General features: G+C 33.7%; 3 protein-coding genes across 5 annotated transcripts; 2 read left to right on the forward strand and 1 right to left on the reverse strand.

Moving 5' to 3' along the window:
* Positions 1-9,730: 9,730 nt before the first annotated feature.
* On the forward strand, positions 9,731-10,240 carry LOC146887106 (uncharacterized). Its single transcript, XM_085672031.1, has one exon. It carries the CDS (start codon positions 9,731-9,733, stop codon positions 10,238-10,240), a length of 510 nt encoding a protein of 169 aa, XP_085528157.1.
* Positions 10,241-13,382: 3,142 nt separating this feature from the next.
* On the forward strand, positions 13,383-13,769 carry LOC114180707 (uncharacterized). The gene has a single exon (XM_028067009.1). The coding sequence runs from the start codon at positions 13,383-13,385 to the stop codon at positions 13,767-13,769; it is 387 nt and encodes a 128-aa protein (XP_027922810.1).
* A 2,596-nt stretch (positions 13,770-16,365) lies between these two features.
* LOC114180708 (uncharacterized) lies at positions 16,366-22,040 on the reverse strand. 3 transcript variants are annotated; one of them, XM_085672351.1, is made up of 3 exons: positions 21,249-22,040; positions 18,331-18,417; positions 16,366-16,591 (listed from the first exon to the last, which is right to left on the reverse strand). In XM_085672351.1, the coding sequence occupies exons 1-3, from the start codon at positions 21,991-21,993 to the stop codon at positions 16,449-16,451; spliced, it is 975 nt and encodes a 324-aa protein (XP_085528477.1). In that variant the 5' UTR covers positions 21,994-22,040; the 3' UTR covers positions 16,366-16,448. The 3 variants fall into 3 exon arrangements, 2 of the variants coding, with proteins under 2 accessions (XP_085528477.1, XP_085528478.1); XM_085672352.1 differs by lacking the exon at positions 18,331-18,417; XR_014994435.1 differs by having other exon boundaries at positions 16,463-16,591; positions 18,331-22,040.
* Between the last annotated feature and the right edge of the window lie 1,627 nt (positions 22,041-23,667).

Consider the following 23,667-nt stretch of genomic DNA (forward strand, 5'->3'; position numbering starts at 1 on the left):
AGATATCCCAGAATGGAAATGGGAAAGCATATCCATGGATTTTGTGACAGGTTTACCAAAGACTGTGTCAGGTCATGATGCAATTTGGGTCATTGTAGATAGATTAACAAAATCTGCTCACTTTCTACCTATTAACATTAGATTTTCCTTAGAAAAGTTAGCTCATTTGTACATAAAAGAAATTATCAAGCTGCATGGAGTACCTTCTAGTATAATTTCTGATAGAGACCCTCGTTTCACATCTAGATTTTGGGATAGCTTACAAAAAGCCTTGGGAACAAAAGTTAGGCTCAGTTCAGCTTATCACCCTCAAACTGATGGACAATCAGAAAGGACTATCCAATCTTTAGAAGACTTGTTGAGAGCCTGTGTTTTAGAACAAACTGAAAGTTGGGAGAAATTTCTAGCACTTATAGAGTTCACTTATAATAACAGTTTTCACTCAAGCATAGGAATGGCTCCATATGAGGCTCTATATGGGAGAAGGTGTAGAACCCCGTTGTGTTGGTATGAGAATGGAAATTCCTTAGTTTTGGGTCCAGAGGTAATTCAACAAGCAACTGAGAAGATTAAAATGATCAGGGAAAAGAGAAAACTTCTCAAGATAGGCAGAAAAGTTACTATGACAAACGAAGGAAACCCATTGAGTTTGAAGAAGGAGATCATGTTTTCTTGAAAGTTACACCTGTAACTGGGGTTGGTAGAACTCTCAAATCTAGAAAACTTACACCCAAATTCATAGGTCCTTATCAAATTCTTAAAAGAATTGGTTCTGTCGCATACCAAATTGCTTTACCTCCAAACCTTTCAAAACTTCACAATATTTTTCATGTGTCTCAACTTCGTAAATATATTCATGACCCTTTTCATGTGATAGAACCTGATGTAGTACAAATACGAGAAAACCTTACTTATGATGTGCTTCCTGTAAGGATTGGAGATCGAAGGATTAAACAACTTCGGGGAAAGGACATACCTTTGGTAAAGGTATTGTGGAGTCAACAAGATGAAGGTGATGCAACTTGGGAATTAGAAAGTAATATGAGAGAGATGTATCCCCATCTTTTTGCAACCACGTGAATTTCGGGGACGAAATTCCTAAAAGGAGGGGAGAAATGTAACATCCCTTTTTTTTAATAAACTGTATTATTTATTTTAAATAAAACACTTAGAAAATCTTCTATGTTTACTAATGTTTTATATTTTATGTAGTTTAAACATTAAAAATATATTTTATTATGATGTAATTTTTACTTATTGAAAATAACAATAAAAACAAAACAAATATAATATATATATTAAACAAATATAATATATATATATATATATATATATATATATATATATATATATATATATATATATATATATATATATATATATATATATATATATGAAGAATCTTTTAAAAGAGAAAAAAAAAATATATAGAAAAAAAAAAGAAGAGATAAGAAGATAAGAAGAAAAGATAAGAAGAAAAAAAAAAGAAGATAAGATGAGAAAAGATAAGAAGGAAAGAAAAAAAAAAAAAAAACTTAAGAGATAAACATTCATTAATGTAGGTAATGATGAGAAAGATAAGCACATGTATAAGCTTATATATATGTATGAAATGAGAAGTTACGGGAGAAGTGAGAAAAAGTGAGAAAGAAAGAAAGGAGAGAGAAAGAAAAGAGAAAGAGAAAGAAAGAAAGAAGAGAGAGAAAGAGAAAGAGAAAGAGAAAGAAGAGAGGGAAAGAGAAAATAGAGAAAAAAAAAGTTTAGAGCAAAGATTCAAAGAGATCCTAGTCCTCTTCAAATATTATTAGTGTGCTCTTCAATCAATAAGGTAAGGGGGAGTGAGGTTAAGCTCTTATATATTAATCTTGATAAGCTCATGGGTTTTATATTAATCCTTTATTTATTTTGACTCATATATTATTCTTTTTACTTTCATTTAACTTATTTTCATTTATTATCCTCTTATATTTATTTTATTTAATCTCCAATTATATACTGATCCTGTTTATTTATTTATTTTATTTAATCTCCAATTATATACTCATCCTGTTTATTTATTTATTTTATTTAATCTCCAAATATGTATTGATCCTGTTTATTTATTTTATTTAATTTTTAGTTACGCACTGGTCCTATTTATTTATTTTATTTTATTTATCTCCAGTTACGCACTGGTCCTATTTATTTATTTTATTTTATTTATCTCCAGTTACGCACTGGTCCTATTTGTTTATTTTATTTTATTTATCTCCAGTTACGCACTGGTCCTATTTATTTATTTTATTTTATTGGTCCTATTTATTTTATTTTATTTTATTTATCTCCAGTTACGCACTGATTCTATTTTATTTATCTCCAGTTACGCACTGGTCCTATTTATTTATTTTATTTTATTACTCACTAGTCCTGTTTATTTATTTTATTTTATTTTATTTATCTCCAGTTACGCACTGGTCCTGTTTATTTAGTTTATTTTATTTATCTCCAGTTACGCACTGGTCCTATTTATTTATTTTATTTAATTTAATTTATCTCCAGTTATGCACTGGTCCTGTTTATTTATTTTATTTAATCTCCAATTACGTACTGCTCCTGTTTAATTTATATTTTTGTTTATTTATAATGTTCTTACCCTTATCTAATTATTTATTTAAAGTTCTTGCTTTGATTCTTATTTTATCATTATTTTTACAATTAAAAATAAATAAATGTGAAGTTAAAGTATATATTATTTTATTTAGTGAGCTTGGATATAAGAAAATTGTATGTACATTTTATCGTTGTTTTATATTCTTTGTATAGTTTATACGATGACATGAATTGATAGTCATCACATTTAATGACCTTTGAAAATATCCAAGAGTATGTTGGTTAAGTAAGAGTTAAGTCTGATTTCAATAAGTTGAGATTAAACCAGTGTCAAGGTGTTTGTATTTGGGAAGTTACAGTTTGGTACACTGCGGGATGAAAGGCAGGGACCATGGTGGGGTCTAAGGAAGTTTTACCAAGTAGGTGAATATCTGGATAGTTCAGAATAGCGCCCTGGACTAGGATATTCATAGGCCAAACTTGGGACTATCCGATACCTGCTCGGCATCGCCAAGGTTAGGTAGTGAGTATATATCTCTTTTGTGAGCCGATGAATGGCTAATATTCTCGAGAAAGAAATAATTATTATTGTACCAATGTTTTATGAGAAATACTCAACTACCTAATCACTTCCCAAAGTAACTTTTGATGTTCAGATTGGATCATCAGAAGTGGAATATGGATCCATATGTCTGGTAAAACAAGATCAAGTTTGGTGGTTATAGGTCCAAATTTAGGCCCCCGGTGTCTGCATTGTTTGTTGAGTTTATTAAGATTGATATTTAAGGCTTATAAAGACCTCACTCCTTTCATATTTTTCTTTCATATGTACCTGTTGCATGAACAGAAGATGAACCTGCTCAGTGAGAGTTATTCGGGATATTGTTGGTGGATCTTCTAAAGATTGACTCATGGATAATTTCTATTAATATGTTTAGGAGATATTAAAAATATAGATAATCTTCTATTCTAATGTAGAACTCTTAATATTTTACAAATATATATTTTTGTAATATTTCACGAACAATTATAAAGATGTAAACTATATATATGAATATGAAGTTATGTTATTATTAATGTTCTCTCAAGGATAATCTTATGGAAAAAAAAATTAATTCCACATCTTTTTATCAAATAATAATTATTTAGTATAGTAGTCGGGGTGTCACATTATCTGTGTTAATGTAGAGAAACGACAGAGGGGAAGAGGAGAGACCAAAAAACAAAACAAGTAAGGAGTGGCTTGAGGGTGAGTTTATAGAGTGAGGATAGTGAGGGTTTGGGGGTGAGGACAACTACTAGGTTAAACGAAAGTGAGGGAGTAGTTTTCATTAAATAAGAGAGAGAAGTGATTGATTTAAAATTTCAAACTGATCAAAGGGTAATTTTGGATTTTAAAAAAAACTTGGAGGTGCAGAAGAAATATTGGGGGTGCAGGAAGAAAACCCCAAATTTGTGGGTAAAGATTTTAAAATTTTAAAAATATATCTATTTTTCTTATTAATTTTTTGTCGTTTAAAAATTTAAGCTTGCTTTTTTTAGATTCTTCCAAAATTTAATATTTGTTATGTCAGTGTTAATATTTCGCTATCCCATACCCATCCCGTAGAAAAAATCTATCCCCATCCCTAAACCCAACGAGTATAAAATTTTTATCCCATCCCCATCCCCATCGGGTAACGAGTATAATCTCGTACTCATACCCGTACCCATTTTCTCACTACTCCAATATTAATTTTAATTAATTTTTATAAAATAATAAAAAATTACGGTAAAAGAAACATTATATTATCAAATATTCAATATTAGAGGATGGTTGTTTCTTCGATATAATTTTTTTTTAAATAAATTGTAATTGTTTACATTTTATATTAAAATACCAAATAAACTTTTATGAGAACGAAAACATTTATTAAATTTGCAAACTACAAACATTAATGAAACCTAGTTGATAAAATTTAAAAATATAAAAGGAAAACAAATATTCAAATTAAAATATATTTTAAATGTTTGTTTACTTCAATTTTTAAAATTCTAATGAATATCTTTTTTATACACTAATAAAAGTTATAATACATCACTTGATCAAAATGATGAAAAGAAAAAATAATAAACATAATAATAAAATTTTAACATAGATCTTGTATCTTTTGAACTTCAATGTATGTTGAATGGTGATAAAAAAAATTCATGACAATTACATTAAATTTTTATATTATAGTAAATAAAATTTATTTATACAATTATAATGAAAAATTACGGTATGATTGATAATGAGTTAAAAAGATAAAAAATAGTTAGATAAAATATATCGAACTGATAATGTACATGATGAAAATAAACAACAAATAAAAATATTAAAAAATTAACAAATGTGTGTCTTAGAAACAATGAGTGACTATTGAAAGAAATCGCATAAAGGAAAATAAATGGATAATTAAGGATATGATAAGATGAAAAATACCTTAGACATCTATGAAAAAAATTTCAAATATCAACATACATACATACTCAATGATTGAGAAATAACGAAAATTGTTTTAGCAAAGCAAAAGTTCTTCAAATGAAACAAAAATTAATAATAATAAGTAATTTCTTTTTATATTACCTAGTAAATGAAATGTTTATGCTATTAATCACTTAAATTGAGAGTATTAAACATTCTCAAAATATAAAATAAATAAAAATATTAAAAAAATAATAAAAATATTCAAATGTGAGACATCAAACTTTTTTAATTCACATACATCATTTTAACATAATTACATAAAGGTTATGATAAGATGAAAAATATATTGGAGCTGCGAATGAGTTTCATGACAAACCAAATAATTAGAAGAAATAAAAAGTAGAAAGTATATATATGGTTACTTAATTAATTATGAATATTTTAATAATTTAAACGGAGATAGAGATATGGCGGGAACGAATATTATGGCGGGGATATGTACACCCCCATACCCATCTCCATACCCAATTGAAAAATCGGGGATTCCCCATATCCATACCCATACTCAGTCGATACGGGGATTTTCCGTCAACACAGGGACGAATTCGGGCAATACCTACGGGGACATGTTTATTTGTCATCTCTAATAATAACGATAGACGAACTTACATGGATGAGATTAATTATTATCAAATGTAACAGCGGATCATTGTAGGGGCTAGGAGAGATCATGGTCCCTCCCAAGGATTTTTAATTTTTCTTAAATTATATATTTTGAAAATTTAAAAAAAAAATTAAACATTTTTAAATTATAAGTAGTATATTACATAAATGGATGAAAATTAAATTGTTTGTATTTCTATTCCTTTTATAAAACATAATAATTAATATTAATAGATAATAAAAAATAAAAATAAATATATAAAGAATAATAATATTTAGGTTTAAGTAATCTTTTGGTCATTATTTTCATTAAAAAATGTCAAATTGGTCCTCAGGTCTTTTCGAGTCTCAATTTGGTCTTGACTTTTGAAAAATTGATGCCATTTGGTTATTCTCATTAAATTTGTTGAAGCGGATTAAGGATTTTATCAAGATTGACAGTGAAATTATGTTAATTACACCAACAAAACAAATCATTTTTATTTACAGCTTCAAAAAGCATTGATCCGTTTCAAGAAATTTAATAAAAATGATCACATTGCATTAGTGTTTTTATAATTCAGAACCAAATTGAAAGTAAAAAAATTTGAAGGACCAACTTAACATTTTTGAACAAAAACCATAACCAAAAGAGTAATTAAACCAAATATTTATTAAGATATTTTTTATGTCCTTTCTTGTTGTCTTGTTAGTTTTACAAAAAATATACTCGTCTCTCACTCTCATATGTTTTTTTTTTAAGGAAAAAGGGAGTTATATATAAACTCATTATTTTTTTCTCTCATTTCTCATTTGCCCTATTTCTTTTTTGAAGAAAAAAAAGTAATTCTCTTTTATCTTACTTGATAAATATTAATCTAGTAGTTAACATTGTTCTTTTTTTTTTATCTCATGAGCCTTTGGTATATTCATTTTTTATGAATATAGAAAAAAATGTATTATGCACTACAAGAAAATACTCCATTAATAACTAATTTTAGTGACAAAAAGTGGTTACGATAGTGACAAATTTAGATACCAATTTAAAAAATAAAAAAATCATTGGTTATTAAAATAGTCACTATTATAAATAAAAAATTATAATTGGTCACTAAATTGGTCATTAATTAATCAAAGACAATTTTGAAACTAAGTAATTTTGGTAGCCAAAACCATAGTAGTTAATTTTAAAGACAAATTTAGTGGCAATTATATTTTTTTATTTATAATAGTGACGGTTTTAGTAACCAATAATTTTTTACTTTGTAAATTGATATCAAAATCGGTCACTATAGTGACTAATAACTTTTAGTCACTAAAATTAGTTACTAATGAAGTATTTTCTTGTAATGATGCATTTTTTCATAACCGATTTTTAATTATGACTTAACTATAATATATTTTTCCTTTAATATTTACGCCTCTCAATTTTTTATTAAGGTATGATAAATTATTTTTAATATTATTTAGAAAAATAGATATATTGATGAAGAATAATATAGATTCTTTTTCAAAACTGATAAAAGTGAAGCTATTCATGAAGATGGAAATAAGATAGATTATACATTTTCACAACATTATACTTATGATCAAATTATACCGTTAGAGGAAGCAATTTTTGAAACATTATACTAATGATCCTGTAAAGCCTCTTTTTCTTACTGCCTTAAGATTTAGGGCTTGGCCTTTTAATGGGCCTAAGATCAACCCACTTACAGGCTTCAGGACCCTAAGCTGCCCTTTCAGTTCCCATTTTATGCTTGTACTTGGAAAACAACTCGCTCTCAACTCTTCTCTTCGTTATAGAGCTCTACTAGGGTTTTGGCTTCCCTCCTCCTTCCAAGCTAGCTAATCGATCTTTTCTATTCCTCTATTCCACGTAAGTTCTCTTAGCTCATCTTCGCCTTTCCAAGCTGGTTTTCTGAGCCAACAAAGATTCGTCGTGATAACATTATGTTCTTCTGTTTCCCCTGTTTTCAACTCTTGAATCTACTCTTAGAGCTACTGTGCTCAGCTGTTAAGTATCGGAATCCCTTTTCTAGCTATAACCAGGTAAGGGAAGCTAGGATTTTCAGTTTCTTGTGATTTTTCTGCCGCTTTGCTTTTATTTCGTGTTTGTATGCATTTGTTGCCATTGTGTTTGATTTGGAATATGTTAAAGCATGATTTGATTTAAATGTTTGGTTGTTGCACGAGAGAACAATAGTGAACACTAGTTTTCTCGCCCTAGCGAGCTAGTCTCACCTAGGCGAGATTAACAGAGGCTCGCCAGGATCTATTATTGGAATTGTCGCTTAGGTGACAAGTATTCTTTTTGAGCGAGGAGTGGTCTCGCTTGAGCGAGACCTCGCAGAGTCCACTGCTCCCCTGTTCGAGCCCTCGCCTAGGCGAGACGGGGCTCGCCTGAGCGAGAGGACCTCCCTCGCCTGAGCGAGATCTGTTAGCCTAAGCGACACTGGGGGCAGGTTTTGGTACTATTGTTGAATGGTTCACTGATGTGTTGATTGCTTGTCTGATCTAAATGCTTTACTAGGAGGGTTTAAGGGATGATGCCATGATTGATATATGAAGTTGAGGTGGAAATGGTATGTTGCTTTATGGTGTATGATTTGGAAAGCATGAGTTATATGAGTAGTTGTTTATATATGACTTTAGTATTATGGGAACTTTCTGATTGGTTGGTGGATCATGTACAAAGCGTGAGTAGGGCGTAATTCCATGACTCTTGTAGTGAGAGCTCATGGTTGTGCCTCATCTGTAGGGCATAATCCCACGGACCTTCTTAATGGGAGTCCCTGGTGGTACCTCACCTAGTGGACTTAATTCCATGGACCTCGTGGTGAGAGTTCATGGTGGTGCCTCAACATAAGGACATAATTCCATGCGAGTATCGTGGTGATGTAATTCCACGAAGGCCATGTGGTGGTGCCTCGCATAAGGGTGTAATTTCGCGAAGGCCTCGCGGTGATGCCTCATTGTTAGGACGTAATTCCACTGCTTGGTGGTGGTGCCTCAGTTTACGTATCCGGATAGTCAAGTCTTGGGGTCTCAAAGGAATTGGAAATCTATGAGTGAATGTCTGTTATTTGTGTTTGACTGTGAAATTATATGTTGACTGTTATGATGTAAGATTTCTTTACACTAGCTTATCCTTTCGCTTGCCTATATGTTGTGTGTGATTTTCTCTTTTGCGATGATCATCAATTTATTGGTGTGAGTAGATGTGAGAATCTCTGGCAGTGGTAATGATGGTAGAGACGTTGCAGCTTGATGAATCTTGAACGAGTGTCGGGCTCACTGTGGGGCCCACGACTTTTGGAGTTTAGTAGTTTAAGTTTCTCCTTAATGAGACTCTGAACCTTGTTTTAGGCCAAATGGAGCCTCTTTCTTTTGCTATGAACATGTTTGGGATACTGTGTACTTCATATCTCAAATCTTCGTACCCTCTGGACATTTATGTATGGGGCGTTTAATTAAATTGGATTTATCTATTTAATTGGGATGTTACATTTATGGTATCAGAGCGGTCATTCCTTAGGATCTATGGTCTAGTGTGCCTACTTAGCTACCATTGTAGTTTGTGTGTTGCTAGCTAAGCTCTCAGCTAACCAAGTCTAACTCTTGTTTTTCCTGTGTGCTAGTGACATGGCACCTCAGCGTACTTCTCAAGGCGACGCACCAGATATCATCAGGGCGATAGAAGCGATGGTGGCTGCTATGACACAGCAGAGTACATCAATGATGCAACAACATGAAGCATCAATGCAGTGACAAGCGGCATCGCTTGAGCAGCAGTAGCTGGTAATGCAGTAGATAGAGGCTGCTAGGGTGGCTGTTGAGGACGCTCACAGACAACACATGGAGGCCCTCCGTCAATTGGAGGAAAACAAGACCACTGCCCCTGTCCACAGTACTGAACCAAGACCTCACCATCGGGAATGGAATTTGGAAGACTTTCTGAAGCACCATCCGACTAAGTTCAATGGAAAGACCAGTCCAGATGTCGCAGATTAGTGGTTGAAGGACATCGAAAGAATATTTGATGCTAAGATGTGCCTCGAGGAGAGTAGGCTGGCCTTTGCGGTGTACATGCTCACGAGTGAGGCTGAGCACTGGTGGATCAGTATGAAGTCCATCATGGAGGAGAGGCAAGAACCAATTACTTGGGAGGTCTTTAGGACAAAGTTTCTCTCCGAGTACTTCCCTGGCAGTGTCAAATATGCTAAAGAGGTGGAGTTCTTGCAGTTGACTCAAGGAAGCAAATCTGTGGCTGAGTATGCAGAAAAATTCAAGCATCTTAGTTGTTTCTACAACATGCCGCTGGATAAAGAATGGCGGTGCAGGAAATTTGAGAACGATCTCCATGGAGATCTTCGGCTGATGGTGGCCCCACTATCCATCAAGAACTTTGCAACCTTGGTGGAGAAGGCTAGGGTCATGGAGAAGATGAAAGTGGAGGTGGAAACTCAGCACCCACACCAACAAAGAGTGGGAGGACCATCTGGGTCCAGGCATAGGCACGAGGAGAGGAGAAAACCCTATACTAGGCCCCCTTCCTAGTCTCAAGGGTCTAGGGAGTCTTCTTCCCAGCAGGGCAGGATTCAATGCTACTAGTGTGGGGGACCGCACAAGAGGAATGTTTGCCCCCAGCTTGCAGGCATCAAGAGGTGCAACAATTGTGGCAAGGAAGGCCACTTCGGCAGGGATTGCCCCATCCTCGCGAGGACAACGACGCGTACCACAATTCTGGCCCCAGCCTAGAACCAGAAAAGGAGGGGAGGCAACATGCCCCAGGCATCGAGCAGAGTGTACGCCATGACTGGAGCGGAGGCAGCAGGCTCAGGTAACCTCGTCATGGGTCGTTGTGTGATTGCTGGTAAATCTGCATGTGTATTGTATGACTTTGGAGCGACACACTCTTTTGTGTCTGAAACTTGTGTGCAAAGGTTAGGTCTGCTGGTTTGTGAACTGTAATATGACCATGTGGTATCTACTCCCGCATCGGGTTTGGTCAGGACATTGTCCTTGTGTACTAGGTGTCCAATGGAGGTAGAAGGACGCAGGTACAAAGTGAATCTGATTTGCCTACCTCTATAGGAGTTGGAAGTGATCCTAAGAATGGATTGGCTCTCTACCAATCATATCCTTATAGACTGCCGAGAGAAGAAGTTGTTATTTCCCAACTCAGAGGAGCCTGAGTTGTTATCGTCTCATAGGGTTATGAAGGAGCTACATGACGGTGCTCAATGTTTCCTAATCTTCACACATCTAGATGTAGATGGAGGAGAGATGAAGTTTGTCATACCAATGGTGCAAGAATTTGAAGACGTGTTTCCAGATGAAATACCGAGGTTACCTCCCAATAGAGAAGTGGAGTTCACGATTGACTTGGTACCTGGAATCGGGCCAGTGTCGATGGCTCCATACCGTATGGCTTCGGCAGAGTTGGTGGAACTCAAAAAGCAGATAGAGGAATTGTTGGGAAAGAAGTTCATACGACCTAGTACTTCACCTTGGGGAGCACCAATATTATTGGTGAAAAAGAAGGATGGAAGTTCACGCCTGTGTGTGGACTACAGACAATTGAACAAAATGACTATAAAGAACAAGTATCCTCTCCCAAGGATAGACGATTTGATGGACCAACTACATGGAGCAGCGATATTCTCGAAGATAGATTTACGGCCGGGATACCATCAGATTCTAGTAAAGACAGATGATGTGCAAAAGACAGCTTTTAGGTCCAGATATGGACACTACGAGTACGTGGTTATGCCTTTTGGTGTGACCAATGCTCCAACGGTGTTTATGGACTACATGAACAGGATCTTCAGACCATTCTTGGATAAGTTTGTCGTGGTTTTCATAGACGACATCGTTATATATTCCAAGACTCACGAGGAGCATGCCGAGCACCTGAGGGTAGTGCTTGATATTCTGAGGAAAAAACAACTATATGCTAAGCTGTCCAAGTGTGAATTCTGGATGGATGAAGTGCAATTCTTGGGGCATGTAATATTCGCCCAGGGGATAGCGGTGGACCCAACAAAGGTGGAGGCTGTGGTAAAGTGGGAAAGTCCCAAGTTAGCGACGGAGATAAGAAGCTTTATGGGTTTAGTTAGATACTATAGGAGGTTCATAGATGGATTCTCCAAGATAGTGGCACCTCTGACCCAACTTACCCGATAGGACCAACCCTTCGCTTGGACAGATAAGTGTGAGGAAAGTTTTCAAAAGCTAAAGAGACGATTGATGAGTGCTCCGATATTGGTTATCCCGTAAACCCTTTGAAGTTTATTGTGATGCCTCTCACCTTGGACTTGGTTGCGTTCTGATGTAAGAAAAGAAGGCGGTGGCTTATGCGTCGAGACAACTCAAGGTGCATGAGAGGAACTACCCCACTCATGACTTGGAATTGGCTGTTATAGTATTTGCCTTGAAGATTTGGAGGCACTATCTCTACGGTGCTCAATTTCGAGTATTCAGCGATCACAAGAGCCTCAAGTACTTATTCGATCAGAAGGAGTTAAACATGAGGCAGAGACGATGGATAGAATTCCTGAAGGACTATGATTTTGAACTGTTATATTATCTGGGAAAGGCAAATGTGGTAGCAGATGCCTTGAGTAGGAAGACTCTACATACCGCACACCTTATGATCAAGGAGGTGGAACTATTGGAGAAATTTAGGGAAATGAAGCTGCGTGTAGAGATGGAATCCGAGTTCATTAGGTGTAGTACCTTGACTATATCTAGTGATTTCTTGGACTTAGTTAGGGAGAGGCAGTTGCTGGATGCCAGCTTGAACAGGGTGAGAGAACAGCTTGGGTCGGATGAAGCGAAGGACTTTACTTTGGGTATTGATAGAATACTCAGGTTCCAAGGCAGAGTGTGTGTACCTGATGATGTTGAGGTGAAAAGACTAATCCTTTAGGAGGGACACAAAAGTCGTCTTAGCTTGCATCCGGACATGACTAAGATGTACCAGGACCTCAAGAAAAATTTCTGGTGGCAGGGTATGAAGAAAGAAGTAGCACAGTTCGTGTCAGCCTGTCTGACCTGTCAGAAGGCAAAGGTGGAGCATCAGAGACCCGGTGGGATTATGCAGCCCTTAGAGATACCAGTGTGGAAGTGAGATACCATCTCGATGGACTTTGTGACTCATTTGCCATGAACTTTTAGAGGACATGACACCATCTGGGTCATAGTGGACCGACTGACCAAGAGTGCGCATTTCTTGGCAATGAACCTGAGGATGTCTATGGTTAAGCTGGCTCAATTGTACATCAAGGAGATTGTGAGGTTGCATGGGGTACCTTCGAGCACTGTATCAGACAGGGATCCACAGTTCACATCGCAGTTTTGGCAAACCTTGCAGAGTGCTCTGGGAAGCAAGCTCACGATGAGTTCAGCCTATCATCCACAAACAGATGGTCAGTCTGAGAGGACGATCCAGTCACTTGAGGACTTACTGCGGACATGCATATTGGATCACTTTGGTGCTTGGGATGAAGTATTACCATTGATTAAGTTCACCTACAACAATAGTTTCCATGCAAGCATTGGGATGGCACCATATGAGGCTCTTTACGGTTGGAGGTGTAGGACTCCCTTGTGTTGGTATCAGGATGGGGAGACAGTGTTAGTTGGGCCAAAATTATTGGAGTAGACCACCGAGAAGGTGAGATTGGTGAGGAATAGAATGCAGGCTTCACAGAGCAGACAAAAGGCTTATGCAGACCGCATGAGGTGGCCCTTGGAATTCAAGGCTAGAGATCACATGTTCTTGAGGGTGACCCGAACCACTGGTGTGGGAAGGGCTCTTCGTTCAAGAAAGCTTTCTCCTAAGTTCCTTGGCCCATATCAGATCTCAAGGAGGATTGGACTAATGGCTTATGAGATAGCTTTGGCACCTCAGTTGGAAAATCTTCACCCGGTATTTCACGTGTCGCAGTTGAGGAAGTATGTCTTTGATCCCTCTCATGTGCTAGAAGCAGAGGATGTACAGATCAGGGATGATCTCATTGTGGAAGTACCATCAGTGGCTCTAGAGGGTAGCAAAGTTGAGGAGGAAAACCAGTCAGTCTAGTCAAAGTCATATGGGATCGGAGAACAAGCGACTCGACTTGGGAGTTGGAGGAGGATATGAGGAAGTCCCATCCACATTTGTTTACCTAGTAAGTTTCTATTTTCGAGGTTAAAAATTTTGTTGTTGGGAAGATTGTAAAGCCTTTTTTTCTTACTGCCTTAAGGTTTAGGGCTTGGCCTTTTAATGGGCCTAAGATCAGCCCACTTAGAGGCTTCAGGACCCTAAGTTGCCCTTTCAGTTCCCATTTTCTGCTTGTACTTGGAAAACATCTCACTCTCAACTCTTCTCTTCGTCACAACGCTCTACTAGGGTTTTGGCTTCCCTCCTCCTTCCAAGCTAGCTAATCGATCTTTTCTATTCCTCTATTCCACGTAAGTTCTCTTAGCTCATCTTCGCCTTTCCAAGCTGATTTTCTGAGCCAACAAAGATTCGTCGTGATAACATTATGTTCTTTTTTTTCCCTTGTTTTCAGCTCTTGAATCTACTCTTAGAGCTGCTGTGCTCAGTTGTTAAGTGTCGGAATCCCTTTTCTAGCTATAACCAGGTAAGGGAAGCTACGGTTTTTGATTTCTTGTGATTTTTCTGCCGCTTTGCTTTTGTTTCGTGTTTGTATGGATTGGTTGCCATTGTGTTTGATTTGGAATATGTAAAAGCATGATTTGATTTAAATGTTTGGCTGTTGTACGAGAGAACAGTGGCGAGCACTGGTTTTCTCGCCCAAGCGAGCTAGTCTCGCCTAGGCGAGATTAATAGAGGCTTGCCCTGGATCTATTATTCGAATTGTCACTTAGGCGACGAGTATTCTTTTTGAGCGAGGAGTGGTCTCGCCTAGGCGAGAAGGGGCTCGCCTTAGTGAGACCTCGTAGAGTCCACTACTCCCCTGTTCGAGCCCTCGCCTAGGCGAGACGGGGCTCGCTTGAACGAGAGGACCTCCCTCTCCTGAGCGAGACTTGTTAGCCTGAGCGAGATTGGGGGCATGTTTTTGTACTATTGTTGAATGGTTCACTGATGTGTTGATTGCTTGTCTGATCTAAATGCTTTACTAGGAGGGTTTGAGGGATGATGCCATGATTGATATATGAGGTTGTGGTGGAAATGATATGTTGCTTTATGGTGTATGAATTGGAAAGCATGAGTTGTATGAGTAGTTGTTTATACATGACTTCAGTATTATGGGAACTTTCTGATTGGTTGGTGGATCATGTACAAAGCGTGAGTAGGGCGTAATTCCATGACTCTTGTAGTGAGAGCTCATGGTGGTGCCTCATCTGTAGGGTGTAATCTCACGGACCTTCCTAATGGGAGTCCTTGGTGGTACCTCACCTAATGGACTTAATTCCATGGACCTCGTGGTGAGAGTTCATGGTGGTACCTCAACATAAGGACGTAATTCCACGCGAGTATCGTGGTGGTGCCTCAAGGCCAAGACGTAATTCCACGAAGGCCACGTGGTGGTGCCTCTTGTAAGGGTGTAATTCCACGAAGGCCTCGCAGTGACGCCTCATTGTTAGGACGTAATTCCACTGCTTGGTGGTGGTGCCTCAGTTTACGTATCCGGATAGTCAAGTCTTGGGGTCTCAAAGGAATTGGAAATCTATGAGTGAATGTCTGTTATTTGTGTTTGATTGTGAAATTGTATGTTGACTATTATGATGTAAGATTTCTTTACACTAGCTTACCCTTTCGTTTGCCTATATGTTGTGTGTGGTTTTCTCTTTTGCGATGATCATCAATTTATTGGTATGAGCAGATGTGAGAATCTCTGACAGTGGTAATGATGGTAGAGACACTGCAGCTTGATGAATCTTGGACGAGTGTCGTGCTCACTGTGGGGCCCATGACTTTTGGAGTTTAGTAGTTTAAGTTTCTCCTTAATGAGACTCTGAACCTTGTCTTAGGCTAAGTGGAGCCTCTTTCTTTTCCTATGAACATGTTTGGGATACTGTGTACTTCATATCTCAAATCTTCGTACCCTCTGGACATTTATGTATGAGGCGTTTAATTAAATTGAATTTATCTATTTAATTGGAATGTTACAGATCCAACAATTTAATGATTAAATAATTATATTATTTTGATCCATCTAAAACTTATGGTTAAGATCTGCTGCTAATGAGTTATACTTTTAATTGATAATTTACGTGCTAAAATTATAAAAATTATCGATTATCCTTCTCATTAATACAAATTTAACAAATATTTTTAAAGTTAAAGGAAAAAAATACAATATTTTTAAAATGTATTTAATTTATTGAAAATTTATAGGACTAAATACACATTTTATCCACTTGATGCTACAAAACATATACTTTAATTTCATTTTCAAAATAATATTTACGTTTGTGCATATTTTGAGAAGTAAAGTGAATATTGATTTAATTTAACAACTTGTAAAATTATTTTGCTTTAGTGTCACAAAAATAGAAATGATGGGTTCATGAATTCAGATTTTACTTATTTCTATATAAATAATAAAATGACAATGAGGCACATGATAAAATGTTGAATTTCTTCAGGCGAATATCTTTAAATTAATAAACAAAGTTTTTGATCATGAAAAATATGCAAGTAAATTATTATCATAATAGATGGCAAATATATTGTCTTGTTACTTAGAATTAAACATGAGTTTTCTTGTCAAACTTCATCACCCTCAGTTTATTCAAACAGAGAACAACATCAAACAATTCTAACTGAAATTACAGAACTAAAAACACCATATAAAATGAAAACATGTTTAAAACAACCAAACCAACCATACTTTCCAGCTTCGTCCAAGTTTACAACCTCAAACATTTGAGATATGTGTGATCTTTGAGATACTGAAAAAATAACAACAAAAAAATGTCAATACCCCAAATGTGTAAACGAATTGTTATTCTCAATTAATTAATGAATGAATTATATTATGTTTTACAAAAAGAAACTAAATATTTTTCAAAGTACAAATTGAGAAGGATAGTGATCTAATTAATATTTTCATCCAAATTTTCAAAAGTTGTCTAAGAGATATTCTTAATGAAAATAAAAGAATTTAAATAACTTTTATTTCCTATAATAATTGGTTAATTTTATTTTGAATTTTAAAAAGTTATTTATTTTAATATCTATTTTTTTTATACTTTAATCTTTGACATCAAAATTCCTTATCAAGTGAAGAAGTGACTTTTAGATGTATATCCTTATAAATTAGAGATATCACATTTATTAATTTTAAGAACATAATAATACTAAAAACTGTAAGAGAAAAAAAATATTTGTAAAACGTAATGTAATAGCTGAGTAGACTAGAGAGAATAAAAAGGAAAATATTTATGTTTTAAAATGAAAGAAATGACATGTTAGTTTTTATGATTTTTCAAAAATTATTTTATAACATACTTTTTCAAGGCCAACTTTCACAATGTAAATAAATGTGGGAAAAATGTAAAAAACTTAAAAATAGAAAATCGAAAATTAGAGATGTTTGGATTTTTTTTAACAAAAACTCTAAAACAGACGTTGTTTTGTAAACAGTGATGAAAAAAGAAAAAACTTTCGCAATATAATTTTTTTTTAAAATTGAATTTTCGTTTTTCAAAAAAGAAAAAAAAAGCAAACAGGTCTATTTTGTCATTTCAAGTCTCAAAATAGAAGAAAAAAAAAACTATTTTAACAAATATACAATAATATCGTAAAGAAATTTTTATGATATTTTAAATAATAGTTAATTTTTTAATCTTATTTAGTGAATAAAAATAATTAATATGATAAAGAGTAATATAGTGTGAAAATATTATGTTTCAGCTGGAACAGACACACATCAGTTTTTCATAAAACTTATCTTTTATTTATATGTCTCTTTAAAATATTTACATGATTATATAATTATCAAAATTAATTATATTAAAATAGTTAAAAATATATGAAATCCTACTGAAACCTTCCATAGTTATAATTTTTAATCTACTATTTATTAAAATATTTGCTTATTAGTATTTTGTAAACAATTTATAAGAAATTAAACCATTACAACAACAATATTACATAAATTTAACTCGTGACAAAATTATTTTTATTAGTTATTTGGGCTTTTTTGATGAGATAAGTTTCTCATATATACATAAACTAACGTTTATGACCATTATATATATAAACATGATGCGAAAAGCTGATTGGATAAATCAGTGAAAATACATGGTGTACGTTTACTTTTTTTAATTTTTAAAATAAAAGTAAATATATTTTTTTAATTTTTTTATAAATAATTTTTTATTTATTTTGTTGATAATTTCTTTTATTAAACATTCTTAATTTAGTTTAAAAATGATTAATTCTAAAAAATCAAATGAATGAAATAGTAACAAATAGGTTACTTAAAAATAAAAATAGTAAAACAGTTGTTTTAATTTAAACAAATGGTTATTTATTAAAGGATAAAATTGTAAATAGAAATGTAGATATCAAAATACAATATTCTTTTATTTATATATATATATATATATATATATATATAGGTATAGATAAACATAATGTGAAAAGCTCAAACAAATATGTGTAAGAAAACCGCAACACACATTACCTCTTAATCCACTTTGCACCAACCATTTGTAATTGGAGAATTTCACCATTACCATATAAATGTCGTCAATTAAATTGTTCATCAGGTCTTCAAGAAGAATAAGATTGAGCCAAATGTAATCCAAAAGGTTATTGTAAATCCCAGTGTCATACTGATGTAAAATTCATGACCGAAAAGAGAATATTCATCAATTTCAAAGATTGGATCTTGAGATAGCCCATCATCGATGCACAACTTTTTAAGTGGTGGTCCACAAAGATTTAGATTATCTTCATAACTTGAGGCATTAAAACTTTGTAGTTGTGTGCTAGTTGGAATAACTCCACTTAGATGATTATGTGACAAATCTAACATAGCGAGTCGATCAATTTGAGCAAGACTTAAAGGAATTGAACCAATAAATTGGTTTCTTGACAAATCAAGAAATTTAAGTGATTTTAGATTTCCAATATTTGAAGGGATTTTTCCAATCAAATTATTTCTTGACAAATTTAATGAAATCAACTCAACTAAATTCTCTATTTCCACTGGGATTTCTGCTGAAAAGTTATTACTTGAAAGATCAATGCCTTTTAAAAGTAATAACTCAGTAGTCTTGAATATTTTTTCTGAACCTTTCCACATCAAGAATGCATTCAAATTGTATGACCGATAGGTTTCGAAATCACTAATGTTGATAAAATACCCATGGCGTCCATAATAACTTGAAAACGTCTTGTTAACCATTAATGTAAAATTATTTATACATGCAGGAATTTTTCCAGATAAGTTATTTAGTGAGAGATCAAATATTTGGATGCTTTTCAAATAACAAATTTGTAATGGTAAAATTCCATCGAAATTATTACTTCCCAAACTTAAGATTTGCAACTCTTGCATTTCGCTCCCGATCCAAGCAGGGATTTGCCTGGATAAATTGTTGTTTGACATATCAAGCATCACTAACTTTGTACAACGTCTTAAGGAGAAAGGGATCTCATGTGTTAAGTTGTTGTTTCTTAATAATAATGCTTGAAGACCAAGAAGCAATCCTAATGAAGTAGGAATGTTTCCTGAAAATTTGTTGTGGCTCAAATCTAAATAAGCTAATGACTTAAAATGGCTCCAACAATCTGGAATTTGTCCAGAAAGATGATTATGTGAAAGGTCTAACTGATATAGTATTTTTTCAGGACCACTAGCACATAAAAATGAATGCGAATCTGATAAATTATTATTAGATAAATCAAGAAATATGGAACCTCGTAGAAATAGTGGAATAGGACCTTCAAATTGATTTGATGAAAGAATTAGGAAATCAACAATGTTCTTTCCAACAATATTTGGAATTATACCATGAAGACTATTGTTTGAAATATCTATTGAACCCACATTTCCAGAAGCTAATTTAGCCCAAAACCACCTTGGAACCACATCCAATATTTTAGAATTTGAAATGTCAAGTTCATCATATTTATTTTGCTTTCGCAACCATTTGGGAAATGTACCTAACAAGCAAGATTTCAACCTTATCGAACTCAACTGAAAAGGTGGGACCCAATTTTGGGTAAATGTCAAGGTTAATGGATTGTTAGATAAGTCCAAGTAAGATAGCTTGGTTACATTAACAAAATGGCAGTCAGTGAACACACCATTTAAGGAATTTGACTGTATGTCTAATTCTTCTACTTGAGGTGGAAATTGAATATTTCTTAAAATCTTTCCACTTAGCTTGTTTTCACCAATAGATAACACTCTTAAAGATGTGAATATTGAGAGGTCAATTAGTGTGCCATTGATTTCATTCATGTGTAGATATAATTCTTTTAATGAATATCTAGCACATCCAGATAAATGATGAATTATTATTGAAAACTCTACACTCAATCTGTTATCCTCCATTCTTAATGAGTGCAAAGCGCATGCATTTCCAAATGATCTGGGAATTCCACCTTCTAGAAAGTTTGATGAGATTGATAAAGTTTCCAAGTGAAATGGTAAATTACTATCTTCTCTTATCTTTCCATTCAAGTGATTGTTTGAAAGATCCAATGACATCAAAGCTGAAAAAGCTGAAAGGTCAGGAATCGTACCATTGATTTGATTTCCTTGCAAGCTCAAATGTTCTAGTGTGTATTTAGCGCATCCAGACAAGTGATGTATTATTGTTGAAAGCTCATCACTCAGGTTATTATCCGTTATGTCCAATGAGCGCAAAGCACATGCACTGCCAAATGACTTTGGAATTCCGCCTTCTAGAAGATTTGATGAGAGTGATAAAAATTCCAATCGAAATGGTAATTTGTTACCTTCTTTTAACATTCCAACTAATCGATTATTTGAAAGATGCAATGATTTCGAAGTTGAAAATGTTGAAAAGTTCGATAAAGATCCAGTAATATAATTGTCTCCCAAATCCAAATCTTGTAGCGAGTATTTAATACAACCACTAGACATATTATGAAGAATTGATGGAAGGTCTTCTGTTAAATTGTTTCCTCGCATGTATAAAGAGTGTAAGGTGCATATATTCACGAAGGATTTCAAAACCTCACCCTTGAAATTATTAAAGGAAAGGTCAAGGCGCTCAAGAGAATTCATTGCCAAGCCAAAATGATTGGATACAGAACCTTCCAAGTTGTTATAAGAAAGGTCTAGCTCAACAAGGTTGCAAGTGATATTTGCCACCCACTGGAATATCACGGGTGACGTGAAGGTGTTGTCAGAAAGATGAAAGGCCAAAAGGGAAGTAGAAAAGTTGAATTCGAAAGGCCTCAATGAAAGGATAAAATGATCAGAAAGGCTACAATCAATTAAGCCTAACTCTCTTAGTTTTGGTAGCATGACAATGTTTTGCAGGAAAGTATGAGAAGTATTAAGACCATTGACGGACCACAAGTAAAGATGGGTTAAAGAAATGAGATTAGATAGGAACTTACCCCCATCGTTGATTTGGAGTACTCCATTGTAATAATCCCCAAGATAAAGCTGTTGTAAGTTTGACAGATTCCCAAATTCGGATGGAATATTTCCTTCAAAAAAATTTCTTGTGAGATCAAGATGTTCCAACTTAGAAAGGTTTCCGAGTTGGGATGGTATATTTCCGACAAGAGAATTGTCTGCGAGATCAAGATACTCCAACTTGGAGAGATTTCCGAGTTGAGTAGGGATAGAACCCTCAAGATTATTCGAAGCGAGATTAAGGTATTTCAAATGAGAAAGAGACCCAAACTGACTTGGAATTTTTCCGTCAAAACCACACCATGAGAGATCAAGGTATCTCAAGTTCCTGAGAGAACCAAGAAACTCTGGGATATGTGAAAAAGAATTGTCACTGAGGTTGAGATACTTTAATTGTTGCAACTCAATCAATGATTGGTGGATCTTTCCGCTGATATAATAAGACCATGATTCAGTTTCATAATCATACTCACCATGAAGGTCGAGGCTTACGATATTAGCAGTGAGGTTGCTGCAGCGAATCCCTTTCCATTGGCAGCAATCAGGAGTGGTCCAAGAAGACAGCATGCCATGGTGATCAACAATGGAAGCTTTGAATCGGAGGAGTGCTTCCCTCTCCCTTTCTAAACACCTTATCTCCTTCTCACCACCAACAATCTGGAATGCCACCAAACACACCATAAATATTTTCACTTTCATCATTGACACTCTAATGCTTATCATCACAAACACTCAATTCTTCTTCACAATCTATCAAAAGAGATGATATTGATTAGGTTACCATTCCCATTAAGCCATATATATACCATTCTAGATTCACCCACCTACACAAACTACAAAAACAGTGTTACAAACTACTATTTTATGTTTTTGTATTTCTGTGTTGTGGTATACTACGTTTTAAAATTTTAATTTAGTATTTTATATTTTAAAAGGATTCATTATATATTTTTAATATAATCGTTTAATAGGTTAACAAAATTATTGGTAGCTGTGTCTATTGATCTATTTATTAGTTCAAGATGGCTAAAATGTTTTTACAAATATAAAATATTGAATTGAAACTCTTAAAACTTTATCAATAAACAAATATCTCAATCAGTTCTTTTAATGTGGAAATTTAATGTATAAAAAACTAAAACATGAAAAAAGAAGACTAAAGTATTCATCTAATACGCGTAAAATAGTTTATTAAGTTACGTAAACAAATTGTACAAGTTGTTCTCTTTCTCTAAACTCTTTTAAGTTTTCACCACTAAAATATCTAATAATATTTTTTATTTTTTTATTTTTTCATTATTGGTAAAATAACATCAATTTCCAAGCAGTTTGATAAAGATATAACTGCAAAATACCAACCAATCAAAATTATAAAAATAAAATGAACCACAACTTTAAAATTGACAAAATTATTGGAAGATGACTTCAAAAGTCTACTAAAAGAGGAAAATACGAAAAAGACTTCTTTAAAATTTATTACAGACTTTTATATATTGTCATTTATCACCCAACTTGGTACACAAAGTAATTTTTATTATTTTTTATTTTTTAAATAAAATACTACTACTTTTAGTAAAATGGCATGTATGCGATTCTTAATAAAATGTAGAACTTATCCTAATATTTATACAACCATTAAATTATATCTTTTATAATTTATGAAAAGAAGTCCCTTTCTAAGTTGGACATGCAACTAATAATAAAAGTAATTTATTTTCTAAAATTTAAGTTAGAAAAATTCTTTTAAATATTTTTCTTAACTTATCATTACGGCTTGAATAATTGCATTGATTTAAAACTGATAAAAGATAAACACCAAGACTTCAAAAGTCTCTGATTAAAAATAATTGAAAATGAAAATAACTTTGATTTGATATGTATAAGAGACTTTGAAAAATATTGCAATTTTAGAAACTTCAATGACTTACATCTCACGTTCTATACTATATAGCGCACGATCTATACTATAGCTTGTGAAACATTTCTTTTTGAACGGTCTTTAGTCATTAACTTTCTGTCACTATTAAAATTTTTTATATTATATAAGATTTTTTTTAAAATTTGTTAAAAAGATTTGTAAGAAAATACTTTTTTTATTATTTTTTTAAGAATCTTAATTGACAGATAATTTCTTCGTGGGTAATTATTTTTTACAAAATTATTAAATTCGTAAGTATTTTCTACAAAATTTGTTATGAAAAGTGTTTTATACAAAATATTTTTGCAAAAAAATTGGCTGCAATTTTCTGCAAATTTTTTTTCATAAGAAAATTTATAAATATTTCCTATGAAAAAAATTTCAAAATAAAATTGGCAGAAAATATGAGTTTAAGTGTGTCTGGATATTTTTAAAATATGAAAATAAGTTACAAAAAGTAATTTAATTTTTTTTATATG

Source organism: Vigna unguiculata, chromosome 4 (genome assembly GCF_037176805.1).
Source record: "Vigna unguiculata cultivar grain cowpea cultivar isolate G323 ecotype 2 chromosome 4, ASM3717680v1, whole genome shotgun sequence".
Taxonomy (NCBI): domain Eukaryota; kingdom Viridiplantae; phylum Streptophyta; class Magnoliopsida; order Fabales; family Fabaceae; genus Vigna; species Vigna unguiculata.

Excerpts from the sequence above, each read along its gene's own strand:
- LOC146887106 (XM_085672031.1), top strand. The coding sequence starts at position 9,731 with ATGTGCCTCGAGGAGAGTAGGCTGGCCTTTGCGGTGTACATGCTCACG.
- LOC114180707 (XM_028067009.1), top strand. The coding sequence starts at position 13,383 with ATGCAGGCTTCACAGAGCAGACAAAAGGCTTATGCAGACCGCATGAGG.
- LOC114180708 (XM_085672351.1), bottom strand. The coding sequence starts at position 21,993 with ATGATAAGCATTAGAGTGTCAATGATGAAAGTGAAAATATTTATGGTG. Across the intron at positions 18,418-21,248 it reads ACTCCAAATCAACGATGGGG|ACCTGATGAACAATTTAATT; the intron begins GTAAGTTCCTAT and ends TTCTTCTTGAAG. Across the intron at positions 16,592-18,330 it reads GGTGCAAAGTGGATTAAGAG|TATCTCAAAGATCACACATA; the intron begins GTAATGTGTGTT and ends TTATTTTTTCAG.